The sequence below is a fragment of the Amblyomma americanum genome, chromosome 1, assembly GCF_052857255.1.
Source record: "Amblyomma americanum isolate KBUSLIRL-KWMA chromosome 1, ASM5285725v1, whole genome shotgun sequence".
Classification (NCBI taxonomy): domain Eukaryota; kingdom Metazoa; phylum Arthropoda; class Arachnida; order Ixodida; family Ixodidae; genus Amblyomma; species Amblyomma americanum.
In genome coordinates this window covers 75,452,073-75,464,859 of record NC_135497.1, presented here as the reverse complement: position 1 = coordinate 75,464,859, position 12,787 = coordinate 75,452,073, and the positions used below count along the sequence as shown (strand labels likewise).

At 48.3% G+C, this 12,787-nt stretch overlaps 1 protein-coding gene across 1 annotated transcript in view; it reads left to right on the top strand.

The window, feature by feature from the left end:
- sls (sallimus) overlaps positions 1–12,787 on the top strand; it is a 223,794-nt gene that overhangs the window by 63,962 nt on the left and 147,045 nt on the right. The window contains exons 41-69 of the mRNA XM_077645939.1: positions 30–305; positions 469–612; positions 705–805; positions 873–1,000; positions 2,701–2,873; positions 2,999–3,132; positions 3,222–3,351; positions 3,457–3,600; positions 3,943–4,197; positions 4,285–4,428; positions 5,714–5,968; positions 6,041–6,184; positions 6,298–6,370; positions 6,476–6,801; positions 6,891–7,148; positions 7,212–7,355; positions 7,689–7,946; positions 8,026–8,169; positions 8,230–8,487; positions 8,577–8,720; positions 8,786–9,037; positions 9,137–9,280; positions 9,483–9,670; positions 9,765–9,831; positions 9,912–10,094; positions 10,180–10,401; positions 11,369–11,512; positions 11,627–11,881; positions 12,219–12,362. Coding sequence (XP_077502065.1) covers positions 30–305; positions 469–612; positions 705–805; positions 873–1,000; positions 2,701–2,873; positions 2,999–3,132; positions 3,222–3,351; positions 3,457–3,600; positions 3,943–4,197; positions 4,285–4,428; positions 5,714–5,968; positions 6,041–6,184; positions 6,298–6,370; positions 6,476–6,801; positions 6,891–7,148; positions 7,212–7,355; positions 7,689–7,946; positions 8,026–8,169; positions 8,230–8,487; positions 8,577–8,720; positions 8,786–9,037; positions 9,137–9,280; positions 9,483–9,670; positions 9,765–9,831; positions 9,912–10,094; positions 10,180–10,401; positions 11,369–11,512; positions 11,627–11,881; positions 12,219–12,362 — 5,232 coding nt within the window. The remainder of the gene's footprint in view (positions 1–29; positions 306–468; positions 613–704; positions 806–872; positions 1,001–2,700; positions 2,874–2,998; positions 3,133–3,221; positions 3,352–3,456; positions 3,601–3,942; positions 4,198–4,284; positions 4,429–5,713; positions 5,969–6,040; positions 6,185–6,297; positions 6,371–6,475; positions 6,802–6,890; positions 7,149–7,211; positions 7,356–7,688; positions 7,947–8,025; positions 8,170–8,229; positions 8,488–8,576; positions 8,721–8,785; positions 9,038–9,136; positions 9,281–9,482; positions 9,671–9,764; positions 9,832–9,911; positions 10,095–10,179; positions 10,402–11,368; positions 11,513–11,626; positions 11,882–12,218; positions 12,363–12,787) is intronic.

Genomic DNA, 12,787 nt, shown 5'->3' with positions numbered 1-12,787 from the left:
TATAATGGCGGCGCTTTTTTGCCTCGCAGCGCAAGGCCTTGTCACAGGAGACCTGGGCATTCCAGAACAGGAGGCCTACATAAGGAAGACGCAGGAGCTGGAAGCGTACCAGATGAGCCTCCACGCGCCAAAGGAAATCATCTTCGAACCGGTTTCCACTATGAAGCCGAACTTCAAGACAGGTCTGCGTGATCAGCTGAACGTTAAGGAGAACAGCACAGTGCACTTCGAGGCTCGCCTCGAGCCTACCGGGGACTCGTCGATGCGCGTCGAATGGTTCAAGGATGGACGTCCGCTTGAAGCAGGTGAGTGCACAGCCCACGACTGGCGGCTCAAAGTACGGCGGGCGGCTAACACTATTCTTGCGTCACCAAAGACACATGCACGCCAGAAACTTTTCCCTAAGCGATGAGTTGGAAGTGTTTCAGATAGACGTAACTAATCATACGATTTCTTCCGTTCGGCCAGGCTCTCGAACGACGACTTTCTTCAACTTCGGCTACGTGTCTCTGACGATCCGCGGAGTTGACTCCCGCGACTCTGGCGTGTACACCTGCCAGGCGACCAACTCCATCGGCTCAGCTACTACACAGGCCCGCCTCGTCTGCGTGTGTAAGTAGCCGTAAAACTAGGGCTGTAGAGGGTGGATGTGGCGTTGTTTTTATCCAGGCTCAGCTCAGTCGCTCATGTCACCTGTATTACAGCTCAAGCGTCAATTGTGAAGGAGACTCAGCACCCCGGCGGCCTCCAGAAGATTCAGCATCTGGAAGATTCCGCGCACTACCAACGATCCGAACTCGAAGAGGTCAGTTCCTTGTAAATGGATTCCTGGGACCGGATGGGTGACGCACTATTTTTTTTGTTCATACTAGGTCTCCATTAAGGAGAAACCCAAGTTCACGCAACCGCTCCAAGGGCCCTCGGCAATAAAGGAAGGCCAGAGTGTTCACCTCGAGACTCGCCTGGAGCCAATGGGTGACGCCAACATGAAGGTTGAGTGGTGAGTGTTTCGAACCAGGGTTTCCGCTTTTGCTGCTGCAGACTTCTTGTTTTGCGCGAACAGTAATTCGTACCGTGTTTATCACGGCTGTCTTGGCCCCCATGATGCAGGTGGTAGCGCTGAATAAAAAAGAGTAACTAAATAAAGTAAACTCGTCGCCCCACGGCAACGTGGTACCCCTTCAGTTAACACTTCTCTCTCGTCTAGCTGGCTCATACTTTAATATGCAGTCACGGACAAAAGATTACAGGATGCGGTCTCGCGAAAAAAAAAAGCTATTTCTGCGTTTCCTCGCTGCCCGGTCAACTGGTATTCGCTCCAGCAGATGGTGCATACATGTCCGCTTATGTGTCGATGCTTTGCATTGACCTGTTTCCCCGCACAACGCAGAAGTACTCTTTTTTTTTCGTGAATCCGCATTCCGCAAGCTTTTGTCCGCGACTGCGCGTATCTTGAGCGAAAGGGACGGGGTCAAACGAAGGAACAGCATCGACAAGTATAGCGCAACTTCGAGCTAATTTATTTCCCGGAACGCAGCCAACCTTTATACACCTTGGAGCCTGCGCCACTGGGCAAGAAAGTAATGAAGGAAAAAGATAAAGAAGTTGAAAACTCAAGAATCAATATCAAAACGACGCATATACGATACTCACCGACAACACCACAACCAAAATGGAGTTCGAAACGTCAATTGCATGTGAACCAATAACCGACGGTCAAGGCATGGACAAGGTGACTAATGAGAAATCATAAGATTATTCGTAGCAGACGCGCGGTAAACGGAGTAAAAGGCTTCGTTGCAAAATATGAGGGAAACAATCATTAAGATTGTTTAAACGTTAAGAAGCGTCGATGACAGGCTACGCTAACACAGGCTGCCTGTGTGCAACAACGTGGAGGCCGGACTGCAGATCACTCCGTTGCGTGTGCCACCCTTTGTTTAACGGCATTGCGATTCTGCCAGGTGCAAAAAGATAAACGAAGAGAAATTATCGAGGCATTTTATTTGTGTAGTTAGGTGACAAATGTGTCAGCGCGTCATCGATTTTACCAGATTCTTGTTTTACTGCTGCACAAAGCAATCTCCTTTTAGACGGACGTGTATTCCTATAGCGTTCAGTGATATGGCTTGTTTTACCTTTTCACACGTTCACACTGCGTTTGCTTCGAATATCTGTAATTATTTTCGACTCTGCCTTTTGGCTTTTTCTTCGCGTTTCCTGAGAATAATCTTCACGATTTCTTCATTTGTTGCTATCTTTTGACTGCCTGACGTCTCGATTGCCTCGATATCACTTGCTGATCTGACTGGTTTTGCGACTACCCTTTTTACACTGCTTATTGCGTGTTCGCTGCCAATAATCTTGATGACATCGTGTCAGTTACCTGTGCATCGAGCACGCGTTGCTCATCACCGTGTTCTCGCTTTAAAATTCCTTTTTTTTTTTGTTGCGGAGTTCTTAATGAATACCGAGTGCATGTCATTTTGATATCTATTTTTCAGTTCTGAACATTATTTTTTCTTGCTTTGCCGGTGATTTGCTGCCCACTTACAGGTTCTCCCACGCGTATAACACTTGGCTGCTTTCAGAGAAATTAGTCAGTTCGAACTTGCGTACAACGCGTGTCGTCTGCGTTGGTTCGTTTGTGTACAAAATACGTAAACTCAAGAGTGGTGGACGTTGCGTGCATTTGAACAGGTTCCACAACGGTCGTCCACTGGCCACCGGTCATCGCTTCAAGACGTACTTCGACTTCGGCTACGTCGCTTTGGACATTTTGTACACATTCCCTGAGGACACCGGCACTTTTGAAGTCCGTGCCACCAACAAACTTGGAACGGATGTACTAACCAAGGAGATAACAGTTCAAGGTACGCTCGCACTGCCTGCTACAACTGCCATCAAATTATTGACCACGTATCATTTCACCCTTTCACAATTTTCCGGGATCTTTTATTGAATATTGGATTTGTGTTATCTTATTTATCCTTTCCAGCGAAAGCCTCTGTTGACACAAGCGCGATTCACGAAGTAGGGCTTGAGAAAATTGAGTACCTTGAGGGCTCTGGAGTTGATCACAGCAGCTACTTCCACATCGAAGAAGTCACAAGGACTAAGCCGTACTTCAAGGTGTGTATTAATTAGCATAGCAGCTTCTGAGAACAATAATTCTGCGGATACGGATATTCACCAAGCATGTGCTATTATTTGTTGTGCAGATTCCCCTTAAAGACCCCAAGGGACCCTTAAAAGAGGGTGATTCCATTGTGTTAGAATGCGCCATCGAGCCTCTTCAGGACCCTACCATGAAGGTGGAGTGGTTCTTTAATGGTCGCCCACTGCCGACAGGTAAGCAACAACACTTCTAGCTGTCTAGGTTCCTGTTCAAAATTATATTCGATTGCGAAAAGGCCATTACAGAATTTTCATTAATAAATAATTCATTCTGTGCAGGTCATCGGTTCATTACCAAGTATGACTTTGGACGAGCATTTCTTCAAATCTTGAACCTGGTGCCCGAAGATACCGGGCAGTACACTCTGCGAGCGACCAATCATCTTGGATCGGCGCATTCAACGTCTTGCATCAAGGTTATCGGTAAGATTATCAGCTAATTTCTCTTATTCCGAATTGTCGTGCTCAAAGCAAGAACAATAAAAATGCCGAACTAATTGGTATAGATCTCAATATAAATGTGCCTACTTAATGTTTAAGTGGGACTTACTGACTGTTGTCTAGAAATACATACGACACCCTCGCTTTTTAGCGCTGTAGCGTATGTACAGACCGCAACAATAAGCCTAATTTTGGGTAATAACTGCGCCTGGATTGAAGTTAGAGCGAGATCGCTTGCCTATGACGGACGCAAGTCCTGTCTGGTCATGCATACGCTGGCATGAACCAAGAGCAGCGCTCACAGCTGTTGTTTTGATCTGGCAGGCAAGTCCGGCGTGATCACCGAGTCGCAGTACCCCGAAGGCTGGGAGAAGATCCAGCACCTGGAAGACCACTCGCGTTACGCCCGCCAGGAGCACGTGGAAAGTGTCATCACACAGAAGCCCACCTTCAGCCGGCCGCTGCACAACGTGGAGACCGTGGAGGGAGCCAACGTGCACCTCGAGTGCCGGCTGCAGCCTGTCGGGGACCCCACCATGCGGGTCGAGTGGTTCCGCAACAGTGTGCCCATCAAAGTCGGTTCGTAACCCTTTCAGTGCCGGTCGTACAAATCTGTTCGCAGTTGCTTGCGCGAAGACGCTAAAGCTCACGCGACGTCTTTCGCAGGCCATCGATTCAGGCCAGCGCACGAGTTTGACTACGTCGCCTTGGACATCCTCAGCTTCTATCCCGAGGACTCTGGCATCTACACGTGCAAGGCCACCAGCTCTCTCGGTGAAAATGTGACGTCCTGCAACGTGAACTGCTTTGGTGAGCATGCCACCTGCTCCTCGCGGCGAGCTTTCTGACACAAGGGTCAGACAGCCGCCGCTTCATGAACATTAGGAATGTAAGAAGCAGGAGTAATGTAAGGCGGGAAAATACCGAGCGCCGACCAATCTTGTTAAAATAAAAGACATTTTGGACCCGCTACGGGGGCCTTGATCGCAATGAAGATATGGAAGTGAAGGTTAATTATATAGGCTTCATGATGTGACGTAAGCAGCGGGTGTATATCGGGGGTTGATTGCCTTATTTATTATTTATTTATTTATTTCATAAAGACTGCCGACTGCCCTTTGGCGGTCAAGGCAGGAGTGCACAAAGAAAAAAAATTACAAAGTGGTAACAACAAAAATAACAGCGACAAAGGGCGATTACAGTACGAGGACAAAATTCAATAAGGCCAACGGGAAGCAAAAAAAGTACAGGCAAATCATCCGACGTCAAACAGACCAAGTGAACAGAATAAAAACAAGGGAACCTAAATACACTGTGTACTAGACACGCTACTGCGATACATGAGCCGAAACAGCAGACAAGAAGGATTCTGAAGATACCAGGTTGGTGATATCGCTTGGCAGTCGGTTCCATTCGGAAATGGTACGTGGGCAATTGGGCGGGTGTGCCGTCGTCTGAAGGGATTCAAGTGAAGGCTTGTTGTCTTGTTGTTTTCCTTTCCAATTACCTTCGTGGTGTCCCAGTCGATGCCGTTGCCCGAGGAGACAGCATGTTCAGTCAACGCGCTTGCTGCCACGTGCTTCTTGTCGACATCATTGTTGTGCTGTTGTAATATTTTCTTGAAATTGCCCATTTCACCAATAACTAATCACCCAAGCAAAACGCGATTAGGATAGAATTCCATTCACTGTATTCAGGAAGGACACGCACACCTGCATGTACCTTAACTTCAGCTCCATGCACCCAACCTCTCACGAAAAAAAAATGGTGGTTGCGTCACTTGTACGCCATGACTTCCATCGATTCATTGCGAACAGGGCCCCAGCAGCGGGGCCGAAACGTCTTGTATTTTAACAAGACTGGACGGCACTCGATATTTTTCCCGCCATGAACATTCGCGACCAGCCGGATTTCCATCAAACCCTGGATTTCACGAGTAATGTAACAACTGTATAGGCATCGTAGGGAATGGTATTAGAATGGCAGACGAAGAAAGCATCGGGGTTGATAATGGAAGTATGTAACTGAAGAGCTCTATGTCAACATAAAGTTACACGCACTGTTTTTACGTTACTGTCCTGTCTTGTCGTTTCAGCCAAGTCGCAGCTCATTCTGGAGTCTCAGCACCCTGAAGGCCTTCAGAAAATACAGCAGTTGGAAGACCAATCTCGCTACCGCCGCGAGATAATTGAGGAGACAACCGTGAAGACCAAGCCCTCCTTCACATCTAACATGACGGCTCTGAGCCTCCGCGAAGGACAGAACGCCCACCTGGAGTGCCGACTTGAGCCTGTCAACGACGCTGACCTCAGGGTTGAATGGTTCCGCAACGGCGTCTCTCTCCCCATCGGTGAGTTGTCGTCGCATTCACAAATGTGCGCAGCGACGCTAAAATGAAAAAAAAAACCTGCGCGTTTTACAGGTCATCGGTACAGGCCATTCCATGACTTTGGCTACGTCGCACTGAACATTCTGTCCCTTGTTCCTGAGGACTCGGGAACCTACACCGTGCGTGCCACCAATTCTCTTGGCAAGGCCGAGCTGTCCACGACAATTAATGTCGAAGGTTGGTTGCGCTATGGTCGAATGAATTCAAACGAAATACTGCATGATCGCAGTTGGCGCATTTCACAATAATAAGCACGGCGCAAGTGACACGTGTCTATTTATTTTACGCAGGAAAGTCTTCCATTGACACGGACACTCAACACCCTGAGGGACTGCAAAAGATCCAGGCCCTCGAAGGCCACCAGTACGTATGCGCCGCTATGGTTGCATTTTTTCTTTAAAGCTGGAAATACAGCAGCACCGCTGGAGAGAACAAATCCTGAGCTGCTCTTTCTGTTTGATTGCGCAGCTATGAGAGGGACACTGACGATCTGGACCAGTCAGTTACGACAGCGCCCGTATTCACATCAGCTCCCAAATCCATCGTGGTCCAAGAGGGACAGAAGGCGCATCTGGAGTGCCGCCTGATCCCCGTGGGAGATACCAAGCTGAAGGTCGAGTGGTTCAAGAACGGCCAGCCGGTGCCAGCAGGATCTCGTTTCGTCGAGATGTGCAACTTCGGTTTCGTGTCTCTGGACATCCTCAACACCTACGCTGAAGACTCCGGCACCTACACCTGCAAAGCCACGAACCAGCTGGGAGAAGCTGTCGTGTCTGCTCAACTCAAGTGCCACGGTAAGTGTATGGCAATGTATCAGTGGCGCCTTCCAGTCATTTTTCTCAGCTAAAATTGCTCAATAAACAAAACACTGTTACCTTCGCAGCCGAAAAGTCGTTGATACTGGACACGCAAAACCAGGAAGCGTACGAAAAGATCCAGCAACTCGAGGACTACGGACGCCAAGCAAGGCCCGCCTATGTCGTGGAAGAGATCACCACGCAAGCGCCCGTGTTTACTCAAGCTATGAAGAACCTGAGCCTCAACGAAAACCAGAGTGCTCACTTTGAGTGTAAGCTCATACCAGTGGGCGACCCCAACCTCAAAGTGGAATGGTTCCACAACGGACTCCCCATACAGAAAGGTACTTGCTTCATCCGCGAGAAATTTAGTGAAAGCAGCTTCTGAATTTCGAAATTCTTTTCAGCCAACCGGGTCAACACCATTCATGACTTCGGATTCGTCGCTCTTGACCTGAGCTACGTCAAAGCACAGGACTCGGGCACTTACACTTGCAAGGCAACCAACTCCCTGGGATCTGCCGTTTGTTCTGCCACTCTCAACGTCCAAGGTGAAATTTATTCCATGCTTCTCTTGCCCTTCTAAATGCATCACGTCGTTTAAGGATATTAGCTATATGCATGCGCGCCCACTGAATTAGGTGCACAGGTAGTGCATAATGATCTCGAAGCACGGGGTGCACGTGCGCATAGTACAAGTTTTGCGTGCTTTACAAGTTGTTGGAGTCTTATTACCAGTACAAAGGACGCATACAGTCCTTCCAACGGTAATAATTTTGAAGCATTATGCTGACTGCAATGTGGTCGAGCTATCCAACTTCAATAAATTTCTGTCTCAAAATTTGTGGGGCATAAAACGCAAAAACGAATGGTTTCATTTTCAGATTCCAAGTCGCTGGTGTTCGACACTCAACACCCAGAGGGACTTCAGAAGATTCAACAGCTCGAGGAACTAGGACGTTACAAGCCAGAAGTGACGCAGGAAGCCCCGTGTCCGGGCCCACCGATGTTCGTCACCCAGCTCCAGGGCCCGAGCCGTCTGACAGAAGGCGAAAGTGCGCACCTGGAATGTCGCATTGCGCCCTACCCCGATGCCACTATGAAAGTGCAGTGGTTCCACAATGGCGTCGAGCTGCAGTCCGGTGCGTATGCTATTTCCGTGGACACCCATATCTGCTCTTCTAGTACTCTAGACTAATGAATTCTCTTCCCAATCGGCAGGTCATCGTTACCGGACGATGTACGACTTCGGCTTCTGCGCCTTGGACATTCTGTCAGCGAATGCTGAGCACTCCGGCGAGTACGTGGTCCAGGCCACGAATGAGCTTGGCACCGCGAGGTCCACGGCGCGCATTCATGTTGACGGTAAGTAGTCGCGAGCATAATTCAGTTTCCGGCAGTACAATTAGTCAATGCTTTCTGCAGCCAAGGGTGGCGTCATCCTCGAAAGCCAGCAGCCAGACGCCCTCCCGAAGATCAAGCAGCTCGAGGAATCATGCGGCTACATCAGGCCAACGCAGGAAGAAGTGGTGATCAAGGACAAGCCTAACTTTGTTCGGGGTCTTTACAACCTGGAAACTCTGCATGAAGGCCAAAGCGCTCACCTTGAGGCTACGCTGACACCAATCAACGACGCTAACATGAAGATTCAGTGGTTCCACAACGGCGTAGAAATTCCGCTTGGTAAGTGACGGAAACAACGGTACCGACCCTACGTACTGTACTTGTTGCAATGAGAGGGCTAACTACTAATTCCCTTCTTTTTCACACAGGCCACAGGTTCAAGACTGTTTCTGACTTTGGCTACGTGGCTCTCAACATCCTCTACGCCTACCCAGAGGATTCTGGCACATACATGTGCAAGGCAACCAATCAGCTCGGCGAAGCCGTTACCACGTGCTCAATCAACGTTCTCGGTGAGTTACTGAAAAACAAACTACTTCCCAGTGGATTCTAACGTACGTTTATTACGATAAAACAGGAAAGTCCGCCATTGTAACCGACACCTACCACGAAAAGGGCCTGGAGAAAATCAGGCAACTTGAAGAGTACCAGGCGCCGGAGAAGCCTGAACAGGTGATCCAGCTGCAAAGGCCCGTGTTCACGGTGCCTCTGAACTCGCTGGACGGTCTTGTGGAAGGACAGAGCGCTCACTTGGAGTGCAGACTCGAGCCCATCAATGACGCTGATCTCAAAGTTCAGTGGTACGTCAACGGCGTGGAAATCCGGCCAGGTGAGCTTCTTTAACACTAGGCAGCAGTGCTGCTATGGCTTCGTTCATAAGCCGACTCCAGCGGTATATGCATTGGTACCAAATATTTCTTTCTTGCAGGACATCGGTTCAGGACGACGCACGACTTTGGATATGTGGCCCTCGACATTATGTATGTGTATGCCGAAGATAGCGGAACCTACATGTGCAAGGCAACCAACTCTCTCGGAGAAGCGGTTACAACGTGTAACCTGCGTGCCCTACGTAAGTTAATAAAAAAATGTCATTTTAATTGGCTGATGCCCGAGGTATCTCTATATTCTAAAATAATATCTCACGATTGAAAGAGTACAAGGTTATATAGGGCGGTTCGTAAAATAGATATTTAACGCAGTGCTCTTGCAAAAGAAGCTCGCATACATCGCGTGCCTGGCAATTAATACGTGATTTGTTGCTATTCTTATAGCCAAGCAAAAGATCTTCTATGATACGCATCATCCGGAGGGTCTTGAGAAAATCCGGGAGCTCGAAGCGCAAGTGAAGTACCAGTCTGCCGAAATTCAGGAGAAGCCGATCTCAAAGCCTGTGTTCATCACTGAACTGAGGGGAACCCAGGAGATCTCGGAGGGTGAAAGCGCCCACTTGGAGTGTCGCGTAAGTTTGCGTGTGTCCAGAACGTGCGTCTGCGAGCAGTCGCACTTATATATATACGTTCGGAAGCTTACGTTTATATCCTAACCTACTTCAGGTGGAACCAGCCCACGACGCTAAGTTGAAGATTGATATCCTTCACAACGGACGGCCGCTTACAGCTGGTAATGAATGTTCTATACACGGCGAAAGTAGCGTTTACAAAAATACCATCGTATCCTAAACTGTTCAAAACGTTTCGCAGCGACGCGCGTTCACATCACCAGCGACTTCGGCTACGTGGCGATAGACGCGACAAGCGCCATTCCAGAGGATTCCGGCACTTACACGGTGCGCGCCACTAACGACCTAGGAACTGCCGAGACAACAGCCACGCTGCGGGTCCTGCCAAAATCCAGCATCATCTCCGACACCCAGCACCCAGAAGGTGAGTCCTGCCTTCTCCAGCACAGCCTCTGACTGCACAAATCGATGGTGCGAAAAACTTTGTTTTCGCTATGCTTGCTTGACAGGACTGGCTAAGATCAGGGAGATGGAAGACGAGTCTCGTTTCAAGCGTGAAGTCATCCAGGAGCCAGTCACCTACCAGACGCCCGTGTTCACGGTTCCTCTGCAGAACCTGGAGAACCTCGTTGAAGACCAGAGAAACGTCCACCTGGAGTGCAGGCTGATCCCAGTCGGAGATCCTACCCTCAATGTCCAGTGGTTCTTCAACGACACGCCACTGATGGAAGGTTGGTGCACTTTTTTGTTTCACTTCCATATGACGTTACGTTCTCATTGCATACGCCGATTGTGCAGAGTCACATATTCCGATTTTTATCTCGAAGTGACATCGCCCCTAACGTGCAGTGTTAGGTCCAACGTTTAATGCGTTAAGGGAGCACCCAAACGCAGCCATACGGTGTCCTGAATGTTACACATTTTGCGTATATAGTTGCGTAGTCGGAATTGGAATATAATAATAATTGGAATAGTCTGGGAAGTGAAAAACAAAGAACTCGAATTGGAATATAATCAGAACTGGCTATATTGCCGAGTGAAAGAAGCAGGCTATCGCATTTGCTCTGCATCAGTCCAATAGATCGTCTTTAAATTTTTTTATCTCCTGAGCGGACTAATAAAATGGTGTTCCGTGAACCAATTGTCGTGCCCTGGAACCAACCTAGTTGACCGAAGGCTTGCGGCGGCTCTCGCGCTGCCTGCTTCACTGCTGAAGGCACTGCGGAAATCAAGTGTAACTTATTTTAATGAGATATTATTGCTTATAGCGCACCGGTAACCGGATTAGATTTATTATGACAGGTGCTAGTTTCAAACAACCGTCTACTGCGGCTTCGATGCGCGCTTGGCCGACGTACTGGAACATAGCATCTGCAGAGGCTATGTTGCAGTACGCCGGCGGGCGGCACATCGCTGCAGGAAGCGTGCCGATAGCGTGCGTGCACTGTATCCATGCTTCTGGTAGACGTAAGCATATCTACTGCCATGTTTTATATATAGAATTGTCTATATACAGAACTTTTTCGCGATGCCCCCCTCCCCATATTTCGATATATTCAGGACTGAATGCATACTTTCCTTTCGAGGAATACTAGTAATTCAATACCTGAGACTACCTGTCAAGAGCACATCCACCAATCTTATTCTTCTAGCTATTTATTCTGACATTTCTCATATATGTCTTTATTTTAATTACAGGCACGAGGTTCCATCCAGTTCACGACTTTGGCTACGTTGCACTCGACATGGACTACGTGCGCCCGGAGGACACTGGCGTCTACACGTGCAAGGCCACCAATTCCCTGGGCCAGGCAGTGACCACCTGCATGCTCAAGGTTAAACGTAAGTTTACTTTCTGCTATAATTTCATATTTCCCTAACTAGGTCGCCATCACTCCAGAGCTATAAAAAAACCGAGCCTAAACCTCATGTTCTGGCTCCGCGTACCAATTGCAGCCAAGGCGTCCATTCTTCTGGACACCCTGCAACCTCAAGGCTACGAGAAGATCCGTGAGCTGGAAGACTTGAAGGGCCAGAAGCCTCCGGAGAAACCAGACGCAGTGTACGAAAAGCCAGTGTTCACCAGCCACTTGGTTGGTCCTGGCGAGATAAACGAGGGACAGCCTGCACGTCTGGAGTGCCGCTGTGTCCCTGTCGGAGACCCTGACCTCAAGTTCTACTGGTACGTCAACGGCATCGAGCTTCCAAAAGGTGCGTGCTTCTTTTTTTTTTCTTGAAAAATGCTCACACCGACCATACTTGATATCTGCATAGTTTTGAACCTTAGTTAAGAGGATTTGTAATATTGCTATTTTGCTTTACATACAGAGTAGCAGTGTGAAGAGAATGAAGATAGAGCTAAATGAATAACAACACTGAGTAAACAAAAACTAATAGTGAACACAAATGGCAGATGAGTGTGGACCGCCTTCACACAAGCACCCGAACAGGTTGTTGTCCTCATTGATCGGCGCCCCTTCTTGCCGAAAATTAAGTGCACTGGCAGACGTTAGTTCTGCGGAATCAAGCGACTGATTTTGATTTTCAGGTTCGAGGTTGATTCCCAACAACGACTTTGGATTTGTGACCCTGGACATCCTGTCGGGCATCGCGGAAGACTCTGGAGTCTACATGTGCAAAGCGGTGAACAAGGCAGGAGAAGCCGTCACTTCAACTTCACTTCGAGTGAAAGGTGGGTCATAGAAAACATAATTGTGCGTATGGTCACGAGGAAATGCGGAAAAAAAAACAAAGCGATAAACGTCTGGGCATATCATCATCTTTATGTTGTGAAGTTGGCGCAATATATTGTAGCACTCGTTAAAAGCGAAGTTAATATTGCGAAATAAATAGGAATAAAAGAACAACAATTGGCAGCCTGTTTGCGCGGGTCGAAGCAATATAGACGTAAACTTTTTGTCACGCAGTTTCTTGTTTGTGCAACGCAACGTCACGTGAGAAGGCCAGAGAATAGCACTCGAAACTTAAACGTTTAACTTGGGCGCTCATATGGATCAAGGGGCTTTACAGTTTTAGGGGCCCTTCGTTGTCGTCCTGTTCAGGTAAACATTGGCTTTAGGACATAAGACCGCACTTTTTTTACATAGCTTTATTACA